This window comes from Pongo pygmaeus, chromosome 19 (genome assembly GCF_028885625.2).
Source record: "Pongo pygmaeus isolate AG05252 chromosome 19, NHGRI_mPonPyg2-v2.0_pri, whole genome shotgun sequence".
Taxonomy (NCBI): Eukaryota; Metazoa; Chordata; class Mammalia; order Primates; family Hominidae; genus Pongo; species Pongo pygmaeus.
In genome coordinates, this window is record NC_072392.2 from 8,201,266 (window position 1) to 8,228,365 (window position 27,100).

The following is a 27,100-nucleotide window of genomic DNA, read 5'->3' on the forward strand; positions in this document are numbered from 1 at the left end:
CACAGTATAATAGCCAAGTGGAATAGTTGGATAGAGACTGTATGGCTCGCAAAGCCTAAAGTATTTACTTATTTATTTTTAACTTTTTTTTTTGTTTTTGAGAGAGTCTCCCTCTGACTCCCAGGCTAGAGTGCAGCGATGCGATCTCTGCTTACTGCAACCTCCGCCTCCCTGGTTCAAGCAATTCTCCTGCCTCAGTCTCCTGAGTAGCTGGGATTACAGGCATGAGTCACCACGCCCGGCTGTTTTTTGTTTGCTTGTTTGTTTGTTTGTTTTTGTATTTTTAGTAGAGACAGGGCTTCACCATGTTGTCTAGGCTGGTCTCGAACTCCTGACTTCGTGATCTGCCCACCTCGGCCTCCCAAAGTGCTGGGATTACAGGCATGAGCCACCGTGCCCGGCCTATTATCTGGATTTTTTTACAGAAAAAGTTTGTCAGCTCCTGATGTAGGACATGTGTTAGAGATATCCCAACCTAGGAGCAAGGAAGCTAGGGAATTTCTCTGTCAATTCTCCCTGTGTTACTAGTGGACAGCTTCCCTTCAGCTCTCTTCTCCTCCTTCCACCTTTCAGTTTCCGTCTTCTAGGCTTTTGCTTGTGCAACATCAAGGCCAATGATAGTTACATTTACTTTTTGGCTATAATTAAGTCTTCCTTGCTTTGTCCATCTGTTGATTCTAAGAGTTGAAACGCAATGAACAGTGTTTACCTTATACATTGTGACTATATAAATATCTTTTGTTGCAGAGCTAGTAATCACTTAGATTACATTTCCTTTCTTGAACTATTTGTAATTACCTTCTGAAAAACAATGTTTGATACATTCACAAGATGTTATGAAATCTATGTTAGTTGTAAATGATTATAATGTAATAAATACCTGGCCAGGCACAGTGGCTCATGCCTGTAATCCCAGCACGAGCTGTAATCCCAGGTCAAGGCAGGAAGATCGCTTGAGCCCAGGTGCACCACCACACCTGTAGTCCCAGCTACTTGGGAGGCCGAAGTGGGAGGATTGCTTGAGCCCAGGAGTTTGGCTATGATGGTGTCACTGCACTCCAGCCTAGGTGACAGAGCGAGATTTGTCTCAAAAAAAAAAAAAAAAAAAAAAAAAAAATACACGTGCACCTATCACCCAACCCAGGAACTAGACTCTTACTAATAATGCGTACGTGTAACACTCCTCATCTCACTCCTCTGCCTTCTTGAGAAGTAACCATCATATGATATTTCATGTTTACTGTGCCACTGCTTTATAAAAACTACCATGCAATCATAAGCTTACATAAGCTTAAACAATGCTTTGGTTGTTGAGCTTGGTTATAGGCTCTATAAAAATGGCATCATATGTACTGTGTAGTCTTCTGGGGGTTACATTTTTCAGGAAACATTCTATTTCCAAGATTCTTCTGTGTTGTGTGTTGCTGTGAGAAATGCTTGTTATTAAAAACCCTTAGAAACTCCAGGAAAAAGCTGGGTGCAGTGGCTCACGCCTGTAATCCCAGCACTTTGGGAGGCCGAGGCGGGTGAATCACGAGGTCAGGAGCTTGAGACCCACCTGGCCAACGTGGTGAAAGCCCGTCTCTACTAAAAATAGCTGGGTGTGGTGGCGGGCACGTGTAATCCCAGCTACTTGGGAGGCTGAGGCAGGAGAATTGCTTGAACCGGCGGGGGCACAGGTTGCAGTGAGCCGAGATCACACCACTGCACTCCAGCCTGGGGGATAGAGTGAGACTCCGTCTCAAAAAAAAAAAAAGAAACTCCAGGAAAAACTTAAAAACTAAAGAGGATTCGAGGGAGGAAGCCCAATCCTGACGACACTGGCTCTGTGTAAATGACCTTCCCAGCAGGCCCACCATCCCCTCTCTCAGTGCTCTCCCCTACTTCTCCCATCTTCAAGCTTCTGTCTTCTGGCTGGGTGCAGTGGCTCACGCCTGGAATCCCAGCACTTTGGGAGGCCAAGGCGGGCAGATACGAGGTCAGGAGATCGAGACCATCGTAGCTAACACGGTGAAACCCAGTCTGTACTAAAAATACAAAAAATTAGCCAGGCATGGTGGTGGGCAGCTGTAGTCCCACCTACTTGGGAGGCTGAAGCAGGAGAATGGCATGAACCTGGGAGGCGGAGCTTGCATCACTGCACTCCAGCCTGGACGACAGAGCGAGACTCTGTCTCAAAAAAAAAAAAAAAAAAAAAAAGATTCTGTCTTCTGACCCAGTGCCCCAACTGTAGCTGCTTGTTCTAAGGATGACACTCGTCCCTGGCAGGGCCAGAGAATGCTTGGACTTGGGACTGAGAGGTCTCCCCTCCAGCAGCTGGAGGTGTTTGATACACAGCTTGGAGTGTGAGGGCCACGTTTCCACCATGTGGACCAGAGCGGAGGAAGAGGCTGGTCTGCAGAGACAGAGGAAGACGCCCAGGGAGGGGCAGAGACCAGAGCCAGAGGAAGTGCCCTCACAGGCTTTGAATTTCAACTTTCAACCATTCCTGAGGTCCCACTGCACAGGTGACATCAGGATTCATAGTTCACTCTCCTTTTGCTTACAAGGAGAGTTAATTTGGAGAGTTAATCTGTTCCATGATTTGCAGACGCCACTGACTGGCAAGGATGCTTGCCAGGAATTATCTTCTGCATTTTTGCTCTTTCCCTGTTTGCTAGTGAAAGACTGTAAAAACAATTAAAATGATAATTTAACAACATAATTACCAGTTGCTGGGAATTTACTATGAACTAGTGAGTGTTTTTTGATCATTATTTCATTCAGCACTCTTACCAAGTCTGTGAGAAAAATATTGTTCCTATGTTACAGATGAGTAAACTGAGGCATAAGGAAGCTATATGACATCCAGGTTCACAGGGCTATTAAGAGGAAGACCTGGCCGCGTGTGGTGGCACATGCCTGTAATCCCAAGACTTTGGGAGGCTGAGACAGGTGGATCACCCGAGGTCAGGAGTTTGAGACCTGCCTGACTAACATGGTGAAATCCTGTCTCTACAAAATACAAAAAATTAGCCGGGCGTGGTGGCGCATGCCTGTAATCCCAGCTACTTGGGAGGCTGAGGCAGGAGAATTGCTTGAACCCAGGAGGCGGAGGTTGCAGTTAGCTGACAAAGATTGCGCCGTTGCACTCTAGCCTGGGCAACAAGAGCGAAACCCCATCTCAAAAAAAAAAAAAAAAAAAAAAAAGTCGTGGAAGACCCATTTTTCATACCTTTGCCTGTTGGACCCCAAAGCCTATGTTCTTTTTTTAGACAGAGACTCCCTCTGGCCTGAGTGATGAAGGAAGACTGTCTCAGTACATAAATACATAAATAAATAAAATTATAATAATCTCAGAAGGCATGACACCTCTAGGACCCATTCTCATCCTACATCCTCCTCTTTCTGGTGCTAAGAAAAAAAAGAAAGGAAAAAGAAAAGTCAAAAGAAGAGGGAAGGAACTGGTGGTGGTGATTGACTAGCAGTGAGTAGAGCTGGGAGGGAGGTGAAGGGTTAGAGAAAGCAGTGGCAAGCTCGATGACATCTTTGCAAGACATGTCCAAAGAACAATGGAAGGAGGATCTTTTCCTGGGGACAAGCTCCTGCTCCCTCCCCCTGCTCCATCAGTGAGCATTTGGGGTTGGGGTTAGGGCAGAGGAACTAGGAAGAGAAAGGGGGACTGTCCTAGTCCATTTTGTGTTGCTATAACAGAATACCTGTGGGTGAATAATTTATAAAGAAAAAAAGGGCTATTTGGCTCACAATTCTGATGGCCAGAAAGCTCAAGATTGGGCATCTGTTGAGGATGTCAGGCTGCTTCCACTTATGGTGGAGGCGAAGGGGAGCTGGCTTGTGCAGAGCTCACAAGGTAAGGGAGGAGCTGAAACTGTGCCCCAAACAGTTAAATAAACCAGTGATTAACAGACATTTTCGAGTTTACAGGATGGCAGCTAAGAAACAGCTTGCTGAAATGCTGAAAATTCCCTTTGCTTATAACAGGACTGGCTGAAATCAGTGGGAACCCATATGGCTGACTGCAATCTGCACAGAACGAGCTTGCTGATGTCACAGCCTGAATTTCCACCTGATGTTTCATACTAACGCCACCAAATTTGCACATGCAACCCATGAAGAAGTTTGAAGAGATAACTGGACATGGTTAAGGACTTTCTAGACTTCTCCTTTCTTTCCACCAATCACCTGCTAATCCCAGAATCCTCCCCCTAAACCTTTTCTAATAAAAGTACTGCCTTAAGGCCAGCAAAGGGAGACAGATTTGAGCTGGATTTCCGTGTCCTTGTGGGTCAGCTCACAATAAAGCTTTTCTTTTCTCAAAACCTAGTGCCCCAGTATTGGAGTATTGGCTTCTATGCATATCTGGCAGTGAGCACTTTTGCTTGGTAACAGTGCCAGGTTCTTTTTAACAACCAGCTACTGTGGGGAGCTAATGGAGTGAGGTCTCAGGGAAGGTGTTAATCCAATCACGAGGCATCTGCCCCCGTGACCCAAACACCACCCACTAGGCCCTCTCACCTTCCATCACCACCGCACTGGGGAGCAAATTTCAGCATGAGGTTTGGTGAAGACAAATTAACCATATGCAGACCACAGGAGGGCCTCTCACAGACCATTGCTCATATGTAAAGGGAGGCAGAAGCTGGAGGGAGGTGTCAGATCCACAGTTCTGAGCTGTGGCCTGAGAAACAGGATTTCCAGAAAGAGTTAGAGCTGGAGCCACAGGCCAGGTGAGGTGGCTCACACCTGTAATCCCAATGCTTTGGGAGGCCAAGTGGGGAGGATCTCATGAGACCAGGAGTTTTTCTTTTTTTTGAGGCTGAGTTTCACTCTTGTTGCCCAGGCTGGGGTGCAATGGCGCGATCTCAGCTCACCGCAACCTCCGCCTCCCAGGTTCAAGCAATTCTCCTGCCTCAGCCCCCCGAGTAGCTGGGATTACAGGCATGTGCTACCACGCCCAGCTAATTTTGTATTTTTAGTAGAGATGGGGTTTCTCCATGTTGGTCAGGATGGTCTCGAACTCCCGACCTCAGGTGATCCACCCACCTCGGTCTCCCAAAGTGCGGGGATTACAGGTGTGAGCCACCGTGCCTGGCAGAGGTCAGGAGTTTGAGACCAGGCTGGGTAACATATCAAGACCCCATCTCTACAAACAATTGAAAAATTAGCCAGGCATGCTGGCACAATCCTGTAATCCCAGCTACTCAGGAGGCTGAGGTGGGAGAATCACTTGAACCCAGGAGTTCAAGGTTGCAGTGAGCCAAGGTTGTGCCACTGCACCCCAGCCTGGGCAATAGAGGGAGACCCTGTCTCTCTAAAAAAAAAAAAAAATTGCCGAAGCCTTGGCTCCCCTCCCCCATCTCACTGTGCCCCAGGAAAATTCCGTGGCAGTTAGGGGACCTGGCCTGCTGAATGGGTTGGGGCCTTCTCTTGGATCAAGAGTCTCTTTTTTGATCGAGGTCTTTTATTAGACTTTCATTCTTTCTCAGACCTCAGGCTGCATGGTGGCAGCTGATGAAAATATCTAAAAGATGAGAAGAGACGATTGAGCCTGGTGAGGGAAGGGGGAGACAGGGGGTGAAGTGGTGCTCAAGATGGATGCAGAGTACTCTGGGAATGAGTTCCCCAGGTCAGAAGGAGAAAGAGACCAACATCAGAGACCTGGAAAGGAAAGGAAGAGTGGGGAGGCAGGATGGGGCACAGGTGAGCTGGGACAAGATGGGAGACTGCTGTCCTCCACCCTCTCCCTCAGTAGTAACAGGTCCTTGGGCCAGCGCCGGAACTCTCCGCTGCCCTTTCAATGGAGAATCACACACAGCTTCCGCTGGATGGCCCAGGTGTTGGCTTCTGAGCTCAGCCTGGTTGCCTTTATCCTACTATTGGTCATGGCCTTCTCCAAGAAATGGCTGTACCTCTCTAGGAGCCGCTTCTACCAGCGCTGGCCCGTAGATGTCAGCAACAGAATCCACACATCAGCCCACATTATGTCCATGGGGCTCCTGCACTTCTGCAAATCCAGGAGCTGTTCTGACTTAGAGAATGGGAAAGGTGAGCCCCTCCACCCCCCATCCCAGCCCAGGCCGCCAGCCTGTCTTGGCCTCTGTATCTGCACCCTGGATGTATTCTTGTTCCCTCTCTCTGGTCATCTTTACTTTTTGGCCTGCAAGATGGTTCCACTGGCACTGAGACCTCCGATGATCATTTCTCATCCTGTAGCCTGGCTAAATAGATTTGATTGGTGCAATGGAAAATGTCACTGCTTTTCATAAAACCCAGAGCCAAATCTGTGTTTCTAAGAATGCTGTGAGAGAGTTGGGCATGGTGCTGCACACCTGTAGTCTCATCTATCCAGGAGGCTGAGGAGGGAGGATTGCTTGGGCCCAAGAATTTGAGTCTAGCCTGGGCAACTTAGTGAGACTCCTGTCTCAAAAAAAGAAAACAAAACAAAACATCAGGCTGGGTGCTGCGTCTCATGCCTGTAATCCCAGCACTTTGGGAGGCCAAGGCAGGCAGATCACCTGAGGTCGGGAGATGGAGACCATCCTGGCTAACATAGTGAAACCCCGTCTCTACTAAAAATACAAAAAATTAGCCAGGCATGGTGGCACATGCCTGTAATCCCAGCTACTCTGGAGACCGAGGCAGGAGAATTGCTTGAACCCGGGAGGTGGAGGTTGCAGTGAGCCGAGACCGCACCACTGCACTCCAGCCTGGGCAACAAGAGTAAAACTCTGTCTCAAAAAAAAAAAAAAGTTACGAGGGGCATGGACTGTTAGCACAAGAGAATCATTCATTAATCGCCTAATTTACCAGGGACAAGAGCCCCAGTGAGATGGGGATTTCCTTAGTCTTGTGTACCCAGAGCTTTGAGAGGACTGCTTGCAATGTCCCCTCTCAGGCCCTGATTCCACACATTCTCCTTTCCTTCTGCCTCAGGCCTTGTTTTTTCTGGATCATTTTCCTTTTTCCACATCTGGCTTCTGTGTTCCTTCCTTCCCTGAATTCTTGCAGCTGCTTCATTCCTTATCCTTGTTTTTTTCTGTTTGTTTCACTGATTCTTTTAGAGACAAGGTCTCACTCTGTCACCCAGGCTGGAGTACAGTGGTGCAATCATAGCTCACTGCAGCCTCGAACTTCTGGGCTCAAGGGATCCTCCTGCTTTAACTTCTGGAGACGCTCAGACTACAGGCCGTGGCCACCACACGTGGCTCTTATTCTTGTTAGTCTTTGGTTATGCTGTTCCCTCACCCCTCAGGAATTTGGAGTTCTTTCTCTGCTCCTGGGGAAAACCAGAGCTTTTGACCCTTATTTCCATTTTTTCACTCTCCTTAGCATGAAAAAAAATCACACAGCTATTATTTTCTGAAAGTATTACGTCCTTATTATATGAATATGAAAGTATTCATATAATGAATTATGAAAGTATTATGAAATATTATGTCCTTATAATAAATTTGGGGTAACAAAAGCTATCCTTTATTGTACACTTAATCCATTTGTTCAATTTAGTCCTCAGTCAACCCTAAGGGATAGGGATAATTATCCCTATTTTAGAGATGAGAAAATTGGGACTCAGAGAGATTAAGTACCTTGCTCAGGGTCATAAAGCTATTAGATTGAACCAAATGACATGCTAATATTTGACTGCTTTTCACCTACGAAAGGAGCATTTCACATGGATCAACCTAATAATGACAGGTTTGGAATAGCAACTCAGGTGTGCCTGGCTCTAAAACTCACATAGGCGCCTTGCTCTATGGAGTTACTCAAAGACAGCCAGGCTTTTTATTTATTTTTGTTTTTTTATTTTTTTGAGACAGAGTCTTGCTCTGTTGCCCAGGCTGGAGTGCAGTTGTGGTCTCAGCTCACTGCAACCTCTGCCTCTGGGGTTCAAGTGATTCTCCTGCCTCAGCCTCCCAAGTAGCTGGAATTACAGGCGCCCACCACCATGCCCAGCTAATTTTTGTATTTTTAGTAGAGATGGGGTTTCACCATGTTGGCCAGGCTGGTTTTGAACTCCTGACCTCAGGTGGTCCGCCTGCCTCGGCCTCCCAAAGTGCTGGGATTACAGGCGTAAGCCACCGCATCCGGCCAAACATCACTGATTTTTAAAATTTATTTAATTAGGATTAGGTAGTGTATAAAAAGTGAAAATTCAAAGAATACAAAAGATTGTATAGTGAAGTGAGTCTGTTATCTCTTAGTATCCAGTCTCCCTCCCTAGTTTCTCCTGTTTCTTTCCAGAGACACTCTATTCAGAGACAAGCATCTATTTTTATTCTTATTTTGAGACAGTGTCTCACTCCGTCACTCAGGATGGACTGCAGCGGTATGATTGTAGTTTATTGCACTGCAGCCTCAAACTCCTGGGCCCAAGTGATTCTCCCACCTCGAAGCTCCCGAGTAGCTGGCACCATAGATGCCACCATGCCTGGCTACTTTTTTTTTTTTTTTAAATTTGTAGAGACCAGGGTCTCCCTCTGTTGCCCAGGCTGGTCTCCAACTCCTGGGCTCAAGTGATTCTCCTGCCTCCACCTCCCAAAGTGTTGGGATTACTGGTGTGAGCCATTGTGCCCAGTCTATCACCTATCACCATTTTAAATGAACACACAATAACGCAATGTATGGGGATAGTATAATTTATTTTACAGATCTCTTGTAAATCAAGGAGCTTATTGGACATTTTTTTTTTTTTTGAGACGGAGTCTCACTCTGTTGCCCACGTTGGTGTGCAGTGGCGTGATCTCGGCTCACTGCAACCCCTGCCTCCTGGGCTTAAGTGATCCTTCCACCTCAGCCTCCCCAGTAGCTGAGACTACAGACAGGTGCCACTGCACCTGGCTAATTTTTGTATTTTTAGTAGAGACGGGGTTTTTACCATGTTGGCCAGGCTGGTTTCAAACTCCTGACCTCAAGTGATCCGCCCACCTCAGCCTCTCAAAGTACTGGGATTACAGGCGTGAGCCAGCGCACCCAGCCGACATATTAATATCTCTGCAAAGAAAATTCCTGTACCGAGATTTTGCTGCAGATCTCTGATGATTCCTTAACATAAATTCCAAGAAGAAGCATTGTAGGGTCAAAGAATGTAGATTTTCTGGATCTTTTGTACCAGATCATTCACCACAAATGCTGCCCACCAGGAGTGTATGAGAGGACCTCTTTTCTCTACATACTCTCCTATACTAGGTGTTATCAATCTTATTTTGATCTTTGCTAATTTGACAGTTTATATATATATGTATGTAGAGACGGGGTTTCACCATGTTGGTCAGGATGGTCTCCATCTCCTGACCTCGTGATCTGCCCACCTCGGCCTCCCAAAGTGCTGGGATTACAGGTATGAGCCACCATGCCCAGCCAAGTGTGTGTGTCTGTGTGTGTTTGTGTCTATATATATATATATATATATATATATATATATATATTTTTTTTTTTTTTGCGATGGAGTCTCACTCTGTCCCCCAGGCTGGGATGCAGTGGTGTGATCTCAGCTCACTACAACTTCGGCCTCCTGGGATCAAGCAATTCTCCTGTCTCAGCTTCCCAGCAGCTGGGATTACAGGCACGTGCCACCATGCCCAGCTAATTTTTATATTTTTAGTAGAGATGGGGTTTCACCATGTTGGCCAGGCTGGTCTCGAACTCCTGATCTCAAGTGGCCTGCCCACCTCGGCCTCCCAAAGTGCTAGGATTACAAGGGTGAGCCACCGCACCCGACCCCAATTATATATTTTTAAAGAGACAGGGCCTCCCTATGTTGTCCAGGCTGCTCTCAAACCCTTAGGCTCAAGAGATCCTCCCACCTCAGCTTCCCAAAGTGCTGGGATTACAGGTGTGAGCCACTGTGCTCGGCCTCGATGGTTTTTCACAAGTCACATTTAATTAGCAATTCTTTGTGTTGAGCTTTATATGTTTATCAGACATTTGTACTCCTTCTTTGGAGAATTGCAGTTTAAGTCCTCTGTCCATTTTTTTCTGTTGAGTTATTTATTTGCATGTGGTTGTGGTTATCAAACAATATCCAAATCAAGGATCTTGGATTATTTAAGAAGTGAAAGCAATATTTCATTGTTATTTCAAATGTGCATTTCTCTGATTATTAATGGGCCTGTACATTTTCTTTCCGTCTTTTTTGTTTTTTGTAGGCGGAGTCTCACTCTGTTGCCCAGGCTGGAGTGCAGTGGCTCACCACAACCTCCGCCTCCCAGGTTCAAGTGATTCTCCTGCCTCAGCCTCCGGAGTAGCTGGGATTACAGGCACGCACCACCATGCCCAGCTAATTTTTGTATTTTTAGTAGAGACGGGGTTTCACTATGTTGGCCAGGCTGGTCTTGAACTCCTGACCTTGTGATCCAGCTGCCTCGGCCTCCCAACGTGCTGGGATTACAGGCGTGAGTCACCGCGCCCGGCGGTACATTTTCTTATGTTTGCTCATTTGATTATGTTTCGTCTTTTGTAAATCCTTAGTTGATCTTGTTTGTTTGTCATTTTCCCCAGACAGTTTTAAGCTGTGGACAAATCAGCCTATGTTTAAGGTGGCTAAGTTAAGCTTCAGCCTGACCCTGGGGCTGGGCCTCGTCCTCACCATCTGGTTGCACCTGCCCTACCTGCCCGCTGTTCAGAAATTGCCCTTTGTCGGCTTGGTCGGGACCATCTTGAGCTTCTGTGAAGGTGCCTCCTAGCTCTGGAAAGGTCCTTTGTTTTCCTAACCCCCATCTTCCTGGGCACTTCTCCCTCTTCTTTGGGTGTGGTATGGGGGGTTTTGTGGGTGGTGGGAGAACAGAACTGAAAATGGAGTTACATCATTCCCCCGTCACAGGAGAGGTAGAAATGGAGGGGTTGACTCCTGGAGCCTCGGGGGCCAGTCACTCTGTGCGTGGTGATGTGGTTTGTGGTTGTAGCCCAGCAGATGAGGAAGAACCTCCTGTGGGACTCTTGTATGACAATGAGACCCTCTGCTTCCTGTCTCCTAGTCACCTTCATCTTCTCCACCCTCATGCTATTCCCCATTAACATCTGGATCTTCGAGGTGGAGAGGAATGTATCCATCCCCATCGGCTGGAGCTATTTCATCGGTTGGCTGGTGCTTATCCTGTACGTCACCTGCGGTGAGTGGCCAGAGGGCCCTGGGGGAAGGAAGGGACATGGGTAGGTTAGGGCAGGGAAAGTGTGGAGGGAAGAGGCTGGCAATCCCCAGGGCTAGATTTTTAGGGTCTTATCTTCCCTTTGGTCTCACCCTGCTTGTCACTTAACCTCCCAGTCACAATTTTCCTCTCCCCTGTCCCTGTCCTTTCCCAGCGATCCTTTGCTACTTCAACCATAAAAGTTTCTGGAGTCTGATTCTGAGCCACCCCAGTAGCGCCATGTCCTGCAGCAGCAGTTTCAGCTCAGTAAAAGAATCTCCAAGGGCACAGACGATCACAGACACCCCTATCACCCAGGAGGGAGTCCTGGATCCTGAGCAGAAGGGTACACACGTGTAACCTTTTCTGAACTCCTGGCACCAAGTTCTGTCTATTCATCTGACCCCATCTCCTCATCCTCCCCCCAGCCCTTGAATAGGTTGGTCCTCATCATTGCAAGGAATGAGAAAGGGAGGATTTTGCACTCCTCTGTTTTCTCCCTGCCTTGATCGAGCTTGAGTGATGTGGAATAAATTGTCCGTCTCTTTTTTCTCATATCTGGCTGTTGTTGAGGCAAGCTAGAGGAGGAGGGAGAGGAAGGGAGAAAGAAGAAGTTTGTTTTCCAGTTCTTCCTGCCCAGGAGCCTTTTGGCACCCGTTAGTGCCTAAACCTGCCCAACCTCTACCAGAGCATACTTGTACATGGGCAAACACCTCTGGAGAGCTAAACCTCTTTTTACTTTGTTATCCCTGACCCAACATTTGCTAGTTAGTGGGTGGAGGAGGTAGAGCTGATTAGGAGAGAGGTATCACTTGCCAACTTGTTGGCTTAAGCATAGTGAAGGATTCAAAAGCCAAATGGCTCAAAGATAAGAGGCAGGTTAAACAAGGAGCACCACAGCACAGGTGGTCAGCCCAGGTGTGTGTCCTGGGCAGCAGTCCCACCCTCTTTGTACAGCTCCGATGACAGAGCGCATAGAGCCTGTGCCCTGGAAACCACCACTACCACCATCCCCCCTGGCTGCTATAGCTTTCCACCCAAGCCTCCCACACCCTCCACCATGTAACAGCAGGAATAAAACATGGCAACAAAGGAAAGCATTAGGGTTAGGTCCTAAGACCAAAAGTTAAGTTGCATATTTGGGTTTTAAAGCCAGCTTGGGGAGTGCTGGCAATGCCCATCAGGCTTTGGACATGTTGCCCAGAGAGGCCAGCCTCCTAGGAGAGCATCCATAGCTGATCTTGGTCATGTCTATCCCTCCAGATGAAACCACAATACATCCCGCTGATTGGTAGAGCCTAGTGGTCTGTTTTGATAGGGCGCTGATTGGTGCGTTTACAATCCCTGAGCTAGACACAAAGTTTCTCCAAGTCCCCACCAGAGTAGCTAGATACAGTGTCGATTGGTGCATTCACAAACCCTGAGCTAGATACAGGGTGCTGATTGGTGTGTTTACAAACCTTGAGCTAGATACAGAGTGCCAATTGGTGTATTTACAATCCCTTAGCTAGGCATAAAGGTTCTCCAAGTTCCCACCAAACTCAGGAGGCGAGCTGGCTTCACCCAGTGGATCCCGCACTGGGGCTGCAGGTGGAGCTGCCTGCCAGTCCGGCGCCGTGCACCCGCACTCCTCAGCCCTTGGGTGGTCGATGGGACTGGGCGCCGTGGAGCAGGGGGCGGCGCTCATTAGGGAGGCTCGGGTCGCACAGGAGCCCACGGAGGGGGTGGGAGGCTCAGGCATGGCGGGCTGCAGGTCCCGAGCCCTGCCCCGCGGGAAGGCAGCTAAGGCCCGGCGAGAAATTGAGCTCAGCGCCGGTGGGCCGTCACTGCTGGGGGACCCAGTACACCCTCCGCAGCCGCTGGCCCGGGTGCTAAGCCCCTCATTGCCCGGGGCCTGCAGGGCCCGCCCGCTGCTCCGAGTGCGGGGCCCGCCAAGCCCACGCCCACCCGGAACTCCAGCTGGCCCGCAAGCGCCGCGCGCAGCCCCGGTTCCCGCTCACCCCTCTCCCTCCACACCTCCCTGCAAGCTGAGGGAGCGGCCTCCGGCCTTGGCCAGCCCAGAAAGGGGCTCCCACAGTGCAGCGGTGGGCTGAAGGGCTCCTCAAGTGCCGCCAAAGTGGGAGCCCAGGCAGAGGAGGCGCCGAGAGCGAGCGAGGGCTGTGAGGACTGCCAGCACGCTGTCACCTCTCACAGGGACAAATTGTGAGTAGATCAGGTATGTTAAAAATATATGTATTAGGTTGGGCCGCGTGAGGTGGCTCATGCCTGTAATCCCAGCACTTTGGGAAAACGAGGTGGGCGGATCACTTGAGGTCAGGAGTTCGAGACCAGCCTGGCCAACATGATGAAACTCCGTCTCTACTAAAGATACAAAAATTAGCCGGGTGTGGTGGTGCATGCCTGTAGTCTCAGCTACCTGGGTGGCTGAGGCATGAGAATCGCTTGAACCTGGAAGATGGAGGTTGCAGTGAGCCGTGATCGCGCCACTGCACTCCAGCCTGGGTGACAGAGTGAGACTGTCTCAAAAAAAAAAAAAAAAAAAGCGCCAGGTGCAGTGGCTCACGCCTGTAATCCTAGCACTTTGGGAGGCTGAGGCGGGTGGATTGCCTGAGTTTAGGAGTTCGAGACCAGCCTGGGCAACACGGTAAAACCCCATCTCTACTAAAATACAAAAAATTAGCTGGGCATGGTGGCATGTGCCTGTAATCCTACCTACTCGGGAGGCTGAGACAGGAGAATAATTTGAACTTGGGAGGCAGAGGTTGCAATGAGCCGAGATTGTTTCATTGCACTCCAGCCTAGGTGACAGAGCGAGACTCCATCTCAAAAAAAAAAAAAAAGCATATATATAATAATATATAACATAATTATATAATATTTGGTTATAATAACCTAATACATGTATATATGTATTAGGTTGAACCATATATGTTGTGTTAGTAGTTAAATGTGGCAATTTTATATGGTTCAACCTAATGTATATGACCGACTTTATTTATTTATTTATTTATTTATTTATTTATTTATTTATTTATTGAGACGGAGTTATGCTCTTGTCGCCCAGGCTAGAGTGCAATGGTACCATCTTGGCTCACCACAACCTTTGCCTCCCGGGTTCAAGCGATTCTCCTGCCTCAGCCTCCCTAGTAGCTGGGATTACAGGCATGCACCACCATGCCGGCTAATTTTGTATTTTTAGCAGAGACGGGGTTTCTCCATGTTGGTCTGGCTAGTCTTGAACTTCTCATCTGCCCGCCTCAGGTGATCTGCCCGCCTCAGCCTCCAAAGTGCTGGGATTACAGGTGTGAGCCACCACGCCCAGCTGACTTCTATTTAATATGAGCCCCTTTTGAGATTCTTGTTCTTACCACACCTGATCAGCAATTGTAGAATTCCTAACCCAGGAAAGGTTCCTAACAAAGCAAAGATTCTGAGCAAAGAACATAATACAAGGGCTTGAAAATTAGGCACAGCAGACATTCCACAAATCTCTACTCTGTATCCCACTTTAATCCTCTCCCCAGCAGCTAACAAGGATTTACTGGGGGACTTACTGAACTAGTCATCCTGGAGGCAGGGACACCAAATAAAGGAATGTCATGGTCTCTGCCTTAGGTACAAACACACGTGTATATATAATGTAATTAGAGAAACTAACTTTGTGATTTTGTGGGGGTCACAAACTCCAATGCATACAGGGGCTAGGCGGGTAACATAAATAAAGGGGGCCACTCTCACAGTCTGTATATAATTTTTCCCTTTTGATAAAGATCTGGTGTATTAGCTATTTATTGCTGGATAACAAATTACCCCACATTTAGTGGCTTAAAATAATAAATATTTATTATCTCACATCATATCTGAGGGCCAGGAATGTGAAAGCAGCTTAGCTGAATAATTTGTCAAAATTATTTAAAAAATTTTAAAAAACTTTTAAAAATTATTTTATCATATACAACATGATGTTTTGAAATAGGTTTACATTGTGGAATGGCTGAGTTGAACTAATTAACGTATGCATTCCCTCACGTACTATTTTTTGTGGTGAGAACACTTAAAACCTACTCTCTCAACGTTTTTCAAAATGCAATACATTGTTATTGACTATAGTCACCACGTTGTACAATAGGTCTCTTGAACTCATTCCTCCTAATTAAAATCTTATAGTGTTTTTGTTTTTTTTTTTGAGACAGAGTCTCACTGTCTCCCAGGCTGGAGTGCAGTGGCGCGATCTCAGCTCACTGCAACCTCCACCCCCCGGGTTCACGCCATCTCCTGCCTCAGCCTCCCGAGTAGCTAGGACTACAGTCGCCTGCCACCACGCCCGGCTAATTTTTTTGTATTTTTAGTAGAGACGGGGTTTCACCCTGTTCACCAGGATAATCTCCATCTCCTGACCTCGTGATCCGCCCGCCCGCCTTGGCCTCCCAAAGTGCTAGGATTACAGGCGTGAGCCACCGCGCCTGGCTTTTTTTTTTTTTTTTTTTTGAGACCGAGTTTCATTCTCATTGCCCAGGCTGGAGTACAATGGTGAGATCTTAGCTCACTGCAACCTCTGCCTCCCGGATTCAAGCGATTCTCCTGCCTCAGCCTCCTGAGTAGCTGGGATTACAGGTGTGTGCCACCACGCCCGGCTGATTTTTTGTATTTTTAGTAGAGACGGGGTTTCACCATCTTGGTCAGGCTGGTCTTGAATTCCTGACCTCAGGTGATCCACCCGCCTCGGCCTCCCAAAGTGTTGGGATTACAGGCGTGAGCCACCACACCCGGCAATCTTATAGTCTTTGACCAATATCTCCTCAGTCACATCCTCCCCCAGCCCCTGGCAAACACCATAATACTCTTTGCTTCTATGTGTTTGACTAATTTAGATTCTACATATAAGTGAGATCATGCAGTATTTGTCTTTCTGTGCCTGGCTTATTTCACTTAACATAATGCCATCCAGGTTCATCCATCTTGTTGTAAATGATAGGATTTCCTTCTTTTTTTTTTTCTGTTGAGACGGAGTTTCACTCTTGTCGCCCAGGCTGGAGTGCGATGGTGTGATTTTGGCTCACTGCAACCTCAACCTCATGGATTCCAGCAATTTTTCTGCTTCAGCCTCCCAAGTAGCTGGGACTACAAGCGCCCACTGCCATGCCTGGCTAGTTTTTGTATTTTTAGTAGAGACGGGGTTTCACCATGTTGGCCAGGTTGAACTCCCGACCTCAAGTGATCCACCTGCCTTGGCCTCCCAAAGTGCTGATATTACAAGCATGAGCCACCGCGCCCGGCCTGTGGACATATTTTATTACCATTACATTTTGGTATAAAAAATATCTTACAACAGAAGGGCATAATTACAAATGGAAACTGGAATTTCATTTTAATTTTAGGAGACAAGTGGGATTGGGACATCCCGGAAAACTGCCTTATGTAACAGGGGAAGGTGCAACTCAGCTCCATGGGTTATTGCTGTGAGGAACATTTGTCATTTGGAGCTGCTCAGCATTCATATGGTTTTCCTATTTGGGGAGAGTGTCAACGTAAGTGGGAAGTGGAGTCGCTTCCAATTATAGAAGGTGCAGGAGAGGAAGACACCTGGGACTGCTTTCAGTCAGCCAGAGTGCCAACATATAACTAAGATTGTTCACCTGAGGCAGGGCACAGTGGCTCATGCCTGTAATCCCAACACTTTGGGAGGCCGAGGTGGGCGTTTCACTTGAGGTTGGAAGTTCGAGACCAGCCTGCCAACATGGAGAAACCCTGTCTCTACTAAAAATACAAAATTAGCCGGGCGTGGTCATGCATGCCTGTAATCCCAGCTAATTGGGAGGCTGAGGCAGGAGAATCGCTTGAATCTGGGAGGGGAAGGTTGCAGTGAGCTGAGATTGTGCCGTTGCACTCCAGCCTGGGCAACAAGAGCAAAACTCCATCTCAAAAAAAAAAAAAAAAAGATTGTTCACCTGCGACTTTGTATCCTTTTCATTAAGTGCAAAGAATTAAGGGAATATTGGAATCACTCTAGTCCATGCAGGATCCTGCATCCTGCAGCAGAGGTGACAGGGCCATGGTCTAGGGGACAGCACAGGGTCGTTCTCTCAGAAAACTCATGTGGCATGACTAGGGTTGTAGCTCTGACTGCTCAGCCTCCCTTTGTTCTTACTCCTCTAAGCCTGTTCTTCAACTTTCTGTAAGTTATTTCATATCCTTCCTTTTCTGCTTAAGTTAACCAGGGTTGATTTCTGTTGTATACAACCGAAAACCTTAAATAGAATATTTGCTAGAGCTTCTGATTTTTTCAAAAGATGCCCCCAATCCAGATGTTTTTGTAAATTCTGATCTTTAAATTTTATTACTCTAATTTTTTTCTAGAGAGAGACTCTTGCCCTGTCACCCAGGCTGGAGTGCAGTGGCATGATCATTGCTCATTGCAGCCTCAAACTCCTTGGCTCAAGCAATCCTCCTGCCTCAGCCTCCTGAGTAGCTAGGACTACAGGGATGCGCCACCATGCCCGGCTAATTTTTATTTACAAAACGTTTTTTGGGCCAGGTGCGGTGGCTCATGCCTGTAATCCCAGCACTTTGGGAGGCCGAGGCGGGTGGATCACTTGAGGTCAGGAGTTCGAGACCAGCCTGCCTAACATGGCAATACCCTGTCTCTAATAAAAATACAAAAGTTAGCTGGGCATGAGGCCGGGCGCGGTGGCTCATGCCTGTAATCCCAGCACTTTGGGAGGCCAAGGTGGGCGGATCACCTGAGGTCAGGAGTTCGAGACCAGCCTGACCAACATGGAGAAACCCCGTCTCTACTAAAAATGCAAAATTAGCAGGGTGTGGTGGCACATGCCCGTAATCCCAGCTATTAGGGAGGCTGAGGCAGGAGAATCGCTTGAACCTGGGAGGCGGAGTTTGCGGTGAGCCGAGATCGCGCCATTGCACTCCAGCCTGGGCAACAAGAGCGAAACTCCATCTCAAAACAAAACAAAAAAAATTAGCTGGGCATGGTGGCAGGTGCCTGTAATTTCAGCTACTCGGGAGGCTGAGGCACAAGAATCACTTGAACCCAGGAGGTGGAGGTTGCAGTGAACCGATATTGTACCACTGCACTCCAGCCTGGGCAACAGAGCAAGACTCTGTCTCAAAAAAAAAAAAAGTGTTTTTGGAGATGGTGAGGGGGGATCTCATCATGTTGCCCAGGCTGGTCTCGAACTCCCAGCATCAAGAGATCCTCCTGCCTCAGCCTCCCCAAGCACTGGGATTACAGGCATGAACCACCGTATCCAGCCTAAAATTTATTTTAATTGAATGTCTTGGTCCATTTGTGCTCTATAACAAAGTACCTGAGATTGGATAATTTATAAAAAACAGAAATTTATTTTTCACAGTTCTAGAATCTGGGAACTTTAAGATCAAGGCACCAGCAGACTCAGTGTCTAGTGAGGGCTTGCTCTCTGTTTCCAAGATGGTGCCTTCTTGTTGTGTTTTCACATGGTGGAAGAGAGGGAAGGGCCAAGCAAGTCTCTGAAGACTTATTTTAAAAAATTAGGGCCAGGTGTGGTGGCTCACGCCTGTAATCCCAGCACTTTGGGAGGCCGAGGCGGGCAGATCACCTGACGTCAGGAGTTCGAGACCAGCCTGGCCAACATGGTGAAACCCCGTCTCTACTCCAACCCAGGCTGGAGTGCAACCTCTGCTTTCATGTGTGAAGAGACCACCAAACAGGCTTTGTGTGAGAGCAGTAAAGCTGTTTATTTCACCTGGGTGCAGGTGGGCTGAGTCCAAAAAGAGAGTCAGCAAAGGGTGGTGGATTATCATTAGTTCTTATAGGTTTTGGGATAGGCGGTGAAGTTAAGAGTAATGTTTTGCAGGCAGGGGGTGGATCTCACAAAGCACATTCTCAAGGGTGGGGAGAATTACAAAGAACCTTCTTAAGGGTGGGGGAGATTACAAAGTACATTGATCAATTAGGGTGGAGCAGGAACAAATCACAATGGTGGAATGTCATCATTTAAGGCTATTTTTACTTCTTTTGTGGATCTTCAGTCACTTCAGGCCATCTGGTTGTATACGTGCAAGTCACAGAGGATGCCATGGCTTGGCTTGGGCTCAGAGGCCTGACACCGCCTCCTGGGTTCAAGTGATTCTCCTGCCTCAGCCTTCTGAGTAGCTGGGATTATAGGCATGTGCCACCACGCCCGGCTAATTTTGTATTTTTAGTAGAGACAGGGTTTCTCCATGTTGGTCAGGCTGGTCTCGAACTCCCGACCTCAGGTGATCCGCCCGCCTTGGCCTCCCAAAGTGCTGGGATTACAGGCAGGAGCCACCGCGCCCAGCCTAGGATTGGGTATTCTTTCTTCCTTACCTATTTGGTGTATTGTGTCAGTTTAGCTAAACTGCAACTATCTTCCAGAAGTCTCTTTCCTGCAGTGTTTCAGGTTAGCTTGAGCCACAGAGCTATTTGGTAGGAGATTTGGAAGTGGATGTGGAGCATTTAATTACTAGTGTGAATTCCCTCTGCCACAGTAACGACATTCAAGGTAGTGGCTGATCTGTCACCCTGGGTGCTGGAATGAGGAGACGTGGAGAGGAGCCCACAGCAGATACCTGATGGATAGGTAGTGCTATGGATTAAACCGTTTCTCCCTGAAATTCATATGTTGAAGCCTTTACTCAATGTTGCTGTATTTGGAGATAGGGCTTTTTAGGAGGTAATTAGGGTTAAATCACGTCATAAGGGTGGGAGCCCTATCCGATAGGATTAGTGGTTCTTTATAAGAGACACCAGAGCTGTTTCTTTCTCTCTGCAAACATGCACTGAAGAAAGGGCATGTGGGGACATAGCTAGATGGCAGGTGTCTTTGAGCTAGGAAGGAAGCCCTCCCCAGAAACGGAATCAGCCAGAACCTGGATCTTGAATTTCTTGCCTCCAGAATTGTGAGAAAAATAATTCTGTTATTTAAGGCACCCAGTCTATGGACTTTTGCAATGGCAGCCTGAGCAGACCAAGACACACGGTGTGGGTGAGAATTTAACCTGGTTGTTGTAAGCATCTAGGATTTTAGGGTTGTTTATTACCTTAGCATAACTGAGACTGTGCTGATGGACACAACTTCTTTGGCTAAAGGGAGGATAAAAATAGATTGAAACTAAAATTGTTCTGCTTTACAAAGACAACTCCCGATCTGCAGACCTTAATTTGAATTACAATCAGACAGCAAGGCTTGAAGAGGCTGGTAATATTGCATCAGAGAGAACAATAAATGTATGAAGTCTGAATAATGAAGGAAACATTTACAAATAAACTTGACAGAAGAAGGGAGGCAGGGTGGTGGCTCACGCCTGGAAGCCCAGCACTTTGGGAATCCAAGACAGGCAGATTGGTTGAGCTGAGGAATTTGAGATCAGCCTGGGAAACATGGCGAAACCCCGACTCTACAAAAAATACAAAAATTAGCCGGGCATGGTTGCACAGGCCTGTAGTCCCAGCTACAAGGGAGACTGAGGTGAGAGGAGTGCCTGAGCCCAGGAGGTCAAAGCTGCAGTGAGCCGAGATCGCACCACTGCACTCCAGCCTGGGTGTCAGAGTAAGACCCTGTCTGAAAACAAACAAACAAAAAAAAAAGAAAAAGAATGTAAAGATTTTAAGATACAGCACAGTTATGCTTTTGATGATCATGTCTTCGTTCCTCAATATAGATTAGAATTTACAGTAGTTCCCTTACTATCTGGTAGTTCCTTATTATCAGTAGTTCTCTCATTATCAAGAAATCCAAGATCAAGGTATCTCGTGGTTTTGCTTCGCTTTCCATGGTGTCAGTTACCCGTGGTCAACTGGGGTCCAAAATTATTAAGCATGGCCGGGCGCAGTGGCTCACGCCTATAATCCCAGCACTTTGGGAGGCCCAGGTGGGTGGATCACTTGAGGTCAGGAGTTCAAGATCAGCCTGGCCAACACGGTGAAACCCCGTTTCTACTAAAAATACAAAAATTAGCTGGATGTGGTGGCGCGTGCCTGTAGTCCCAGCTACTCGGGAGGCTGAGGCAGGAGAATCACTTGAACTGGGGAGGCGGAGGTTGCAGTGAGCCAAGATCGCACCACTGCACTCCAGCCTGGCGACAGAGCAAGACTCTGTCTCATAAAAAAACAAAAAAACAAAAACAAGCAACATTCTTAGGTTTTATTAGTTTCCTAAAGTGACTGAGTGCTAAGCATATTGATTTTGATTTTCACAGCACTGGAGTAAACTTATCTTGAAAACAACCTTTTTTTTTTCTTTTAAAAATCTCTATTGTTGTTAGTTCAATAGTTTGTAGTCTCTGGCTCTAGCCAAGATTAGCCAGCCAGCTCTGAAACAGAGAAATAGAAATAGAAATAGGGTAAATAAAAACCAAGTGTTGGGCCGAGCCCAGCCATGGGGGAGGCTGAGGCGGGAGGATTGCTTGTGGCCAGTAGTTCAAGATCAGCCTGGACAACATAGTGAGACAGTCAAGTGTCTCAAGAGTATGAAAAGACAAAGCACTCACTGGGACAAAATACTTGCAAAAGACATATCTGATAAAAGACTGTTTTCCACAGTAGGCAAAGAATTCTTAAAACTCAACTAACCAATTAAAAAATGTGCAAAATATTTTAGAATATGCAAAAGATCTACAGACAGCAAAGATGATATACATATGGCAAATAAGCATATGAAAAGGTGTTCAACATCATATGTTCTCAAGGGAATTGCAAATTAAAACAATGAGATACCGCTGCACTTATTAGAATAGTTAAAATCCAAAATACTGATAACACCAAAAACCAGTGATGATGTGGAATAAGAGGAACTCTCATTCATTGTTGATGGGAAGGCAAAATGGCCAGCAACATTGGAAGACAGTTTGGCAATTTCTTTTCTTTTTTTTGGGGGGGACAGTGTCTCCCTCTGTTGCCCAGGCTGTAGTGCAGTGGCGCAATCTTGGCTCACTGCAGTCTCCGTCTCCCGTGTTCAAGCAATTCTCCCACCTCGGCCTCCGAGTAGCTGGGATTACAAGGGCGTGCCACCATGCCCGGCTAGTTTTTTTTTTGCATGTTTAGTAGTGACGGGGTTTCACCACGTTGGCCTGGCTGGTCTTGAACTTCTGACCTCGGCCTCCCAAAGTGTTGGGATAACAGACATGAGTCACTGTGCCCGGCCTGGTTTGGCAATTTCTTAAAAAACTAAACATACTTTTTTTTTTTTGAGATGGAGTCTCGCTCTGTCGCCCAGGCTGGAGTGCAGTGGCGCAATCTCGGCTCACTGTAAGCTCCGCCTCCCAGGTTCACGCCATTCTCCTGTCTCAGCCTCCAGAGTAGCTGGGACTACAGGCACCCACCACCACACCCGGCTAATTTTTTTGTATATTTAGTAGAAACAGGGTTTCACCGTGTTAGCCAGGATGGTCTTGATCTCTCGACCTCGTGATCTGCTGACCTCAGCCTCCCAAAGTGCTGGAATTACAGGCGTGAGCCACCGTGCCCGGCCAAAACTAAACATACTCTTAAAATACGATCTCGTGATCATTGTGCTTCTATTTACTGAAATGAACCAAAATCTGATGCCCACACAAAAACCACACACAAATCTTTATAGCAGCTTTATTCATAATTGCCAAAAATTAGGAGCAAGCAAGATATCCTTCAGTAGGTGAATGCATAAACTGTGGTATGGACTCATACAATGGAATATTACTCAGTGCAAAAAAGAAACGAACTATTCAAGCCACAAAAGACGCGGAGGAACCTTAAATACACATTGTGAAGTATAAGAAGGCAGTCTGAAAAAGGAACATACTATATCATACCAACTATATAACATTTTGGAAAAGGCAGAACTATAGAGAGTAAAAAGATCAGTGGTTTCCAGGAGTTTGGGGAGTAGGAAGGGAGGGATGAATAGCTAGCTAGAGTACAGGGGATTTTTAGGGTAGTGCAACTATTCTGTATGATACTTTAATGGTAGCTACATGTAATTTTACATTTGTCAAAACCCATAGAATGAGCCAGGCATGGTGGCACATGCTGTAGTCCCAGTTACTTGGCAGGCTGAGGTGGAAGGATCGCTTAGGCTCAGGAGCTTGAGGCTTAAGTGGACCATGACTGCGCCTCTGCACTTCAGCTTGGGCAATAGAGTGAGACCCTGTCTCTAAACAAACAAACAAACACAATAGAATGCATAGCACAAAGAGTGAACCCTAATGTAAACTACAGACTTGCAAAGGCAGGAGAATCACTTGAACCCGGGAGGTGGAGGTTGCAGTGAGCCGAGATCGCACCATTCCACTCCAGCCTGGGCAACAAGAGCGAAACTCCGTCTCAAAAATAAAAATAAAATAAAAATAAAGTCCATTATTAAACAATAAAAAAGCACTCCAAAAACCAAGGGCCAAGAAAGAGGGAATATTATTTTTTTTCTTTTCTTTTTCTTTTTTTTTTTTTTTGAGGCGGAGTCTCCCTCTGTCGCCCAGCCTGGAGTGCAGTGGCGCGATCTCGGCTCACTGCAAGCTCTGCCTCCCAGGTTCACGCCATTCTCCTGCCTCAGCATCCCGAGTAGCTGGGACTACAGGCGCCCTCCACCACGTCCGGCTAATTTTTTGTATTTTTAGTAGAGACGGGGTTTCACCGTGTTAGCCAGGATGGTCTCAATCTCCTGACCTTGTGATCCGCCCGCCTCGGCCTTCCAAAGTGCTGGGATTACAGGCGTGAGCCACCACGCCCGGGCCTCTTTTTTTTTTTTTTTTATGGAGACAGAGTCTCACTCTGTTGCCCAGGCTGGAGTACAGTGGCGCAATCTCTGCAAACTCTGCCTCCCAGGTTGAAGCGATTCTCGTGCCTCAGCCTCCTGAGTAGCTGGGGTTATAGATGCCCGCCACCTCATCTGGCTAATTTTTGTATTTTTAGTAGAGACAGGGTTTCAGCATGTTGGCCAGGCTGGTCTCGAACTCCTGACCTCAAGTGATCCACTCGCCTCGGCCTCCCAAAGTGCTGGGATTACAGGCATAAGCCACCGCACCTGGCCTGATTTTCTATAATGGAGAAAACACAAGGCTTATGATTTTCTGCTTCCACAAAGCATTGGCAGAAATAGGCCAGGAATCCCTATTTTGTAGCCAGGGGAAAGGAATAATTGTTCTCAGCAGGGGACCACTCTCTAGGGTGAAGCCTGGTCAGTGCCATAGAAACTGTCCTTGGTATTTCTGAGAATTCTGGTTCCATGCCTGGTTAGCTGAGAAACTTGTCAGACACCATATTCTAGTGAGTGCCTGGAAGATACCTGTGAACAGAAGGGGTACAAGGCCTGGGGGCTTTCAGGCAGCTTTTGGGATCTGCTACATAAAATGCCAGGACTTGAAGACAACTGACCCTCACTCACATGAATACTACCTTTGCAGGCCAAAGAGCAAACTGCCAAGTTATTGCCCTGTATTTCCATGTTCAAAACTGTCTCTCCTCTTTGGTGGGACCTTGTCAATTCTTCTAACTTTTTTTGGATGTAATTGTAGACTTACAGAAAAGTTGCAAGAATAGTACAAAGAATTCCCACTCTTCACCCAGATTCCCCAAATGTTAACATTTTACTGCAATTTTTTTTTTTTTTGAGACGGAGTCTTGCTCTGTCACCAGGCTGGAGTACAGTGGCGTGATCTTGGCTCACTACAACCTCCGCCTCCTGGGTTCAAGCAATTCTCCTGCCTCAGCCTCCTGAGTAGCTGGGATTACAGGTGCGTGCCACCACGCCTGGCTAATTTTTGTATTTTTAGTAGAGACGGGGTTTCACCATGTTGGTTAGGCTGGTCTTGAACTTCTGACCTCATGATCTGCCCACCTTGGCCTCCCAAAGTGCTGGGATTACAGGCGTGAGCCATCGCACCCAGCTGCATTTGTTTTATATCTCTCTGTCCCTCCCTTCTCTCTCTCTCTGCACACACACACACACACTCACACACACTCATTTTCCTGTACTATTTGATAATAAGTCGCCGACATAATGCTCTTTATCTCAAGATATTTCAACATCTATTTCCTAAAAACAAGGACATTCTCTTACATAACCACAGTACAATCCTCAAGATCAGGAAATTAACTCTGATACAATATTATACTCTTCAGACAATATTCACATTTTACCAACTGTCCCAGTGATGCTCGTTGTAATAAAAGAATATCCTGGATCATGCATCGCATTTGGTTCCCACGTCTCTAGCCTACTTTAACTGGAATAGCTCTTCAGTCTTTGTCTTTCTCAACATTGTCATTTTTTAAAGAGTACAGGGCAGTTATTTTGCTGAATGCCCCTCAATCTGGGTTTGTCTCTTGTCTCTTCATAATTAGATTCAAGTAGCGCATCTGTGGTAGAAATGACACAGAAATGTTCTCAGTGCATCCTATCAGGGCAGCAGTAGTTGTACATGTACTGGGGAGGTTAACTTTGATCACTGGGTTAAGGTGGTGTCTGCCAGGTCTCTGAGTGAGGATCCTGCTGATTATACTTCCCCTGCAAGAAATCCTCTAATACAAAGTAGGCCGGATGGAGAATGTTCAGCAGTGATCTGCAAATGGTCCTTCGAAACTTAGCTTGTGTGACTTCTCACTGAGCACTCCTTTACAGACTTACAAGTCTTTACTCTGTGCCCATTTTTCTGCATTTAGCAGTCTCTTTATTTGTTGGTACCACCAAAGGCCAGCATGATGCCTGGTACATACTTAGTGCTTATAAATGTCCAATGAATGAGTGAAACTGACAGGCTAGAGAAGTGGGTAGGTAAGGAGAGCTGGTCAAGGAAAAGCCCAGAATGACAGTGGATTTCAGAGAGGCTCTCTTCCTGATACAGAGGTCCCCTGCACCTACAGATGAAGAAGGGTGGCAGTTTCAGGTGTCTGGACTGGTTCTCTGCACCCCATTCAGGGCAGAAAGGCAGGGTTTCAGGACTGGGAGGCAGCTGTGTTATTACAGGTGACCTGGGTTCTGTGTTGAGCGAGATCCTAATGGTCCCTACATTTAAGGCAGCCATTTCCAGCATTCTGGCCATTGCATCAGGAGAAAGAGAGGCAAAAACAGAGGGGATGTCATTCAAAGAACAGTAGACTGAATTGTGGGGGTAGAGTGGGGAGGAGGAAGGAAGCAAACATCTGGCCACTGAATGACTCACCAAAGTTAGGAGTGAGCCATCTGTGTGAAACCCAGAGGAAAGGCTCACAAGCACTCATCTGCTACATACTCACCCTGTAATATCGCGGGAAATGCATAAAAGTGAAAAGAACTCCTACGCCAAAGTTCCAGGTGTGGAAGAGTTATTCTGAGCAAGGAGCTAGTCAACAGAAAGGATGTAGCAATTCAAATTAAATAGAACAATAAGATTTAACAAATTGAGACATGGGGAAGCAAAAAGCAAAATATCAGGACCAAATTTTAAATGGAAAAGGGAAACTCTAACTAGATCCAAACCAAAATGATAATAATAATAACAACGAAGAAAAGTAAACATATGAAAAATATGATTCTAAAAGGCAAAGTCGCATATTAAAACGGAAAGGCAATTTGCTCAGGAAGCTCACATTTCCTGCCTTCTTTGTTTGCTTGGAAAACACAGTAGAGTCGACCATCTGGGGTAATTAGTTCTAGGGTAAAAATGTCAGAACCTGGGTAAACAAAGATTAGCACCATGATAAAAATAAGGAAGAACCAGGAACTAAAAAGGAAACTAAATTCAATAAGTTCAAAGGGATAGAATTCTGAAGAAAATTCTGAAGATTCCAGGGACAAGCTTGTTTTGCCATCAGTCAACTTTTTGAATGAGAGTCCTGGGATAACTCTTGCTCTTTTATATTTCAAAGTATCTCAGGTTTCAAATCAATTTCTATAAAGCTTCCACAAAACAAATGGAAGGAAGAACTGTGAATCACAAACTAAAACAAACAAAACAAAAAACCTTTCCCCCTTATAATTCAACAACCCAAAGTCACCAAATTGAAG

The 27,100-nt window shown here is 46.7% G+C and overlaps 1 protein-coding gene across 3 annotated transcripts in view; it reads left to right on the forward strand.

Annotated features, from left to right (window-relative positions):
• The first annotated feature begins 5,365 nt into the window (after positions 1 to 5,365).
• Positions 5,366 to 27,100, forward strand: part of ODF4 (outer dense fiber of sperm tails 4) — a 40,950-nt gene continuing 19,215 nt past the window's right edge. The window contains exons 1-4 of one of the 3 annotated variants that reach the window (XM_054456785.2): positions 5,366 to 6,045; positions 10,498 to 10,671; positions 10,974 to 11,108; positions 11,299 to 11,678. In XM_054456785.2, the coding sequence (XP_054312760.2) occupies positions 5,592 to 6,045; positions 10,498 to 10,671; positions 10,974 to 11,108; positions 11,299 to 11,483 (948 nt within the window). In that variant the 5' untranslated portion in view covers positions 5,366 to 5,591 and the 3' untranslated portion in view covers positions 11,484 to 11,678. Of the gene's footprint in view, positions 6,046 to 10,497; positions 10,672 to 10,973; positions 11,109 to 11,298; positions 11,679 to 27,100 lie in introns of those variants that run through there. The other 2 variants (XR_008494980.2, XM_054456787.2) reach the window with 2 other exon arrangements.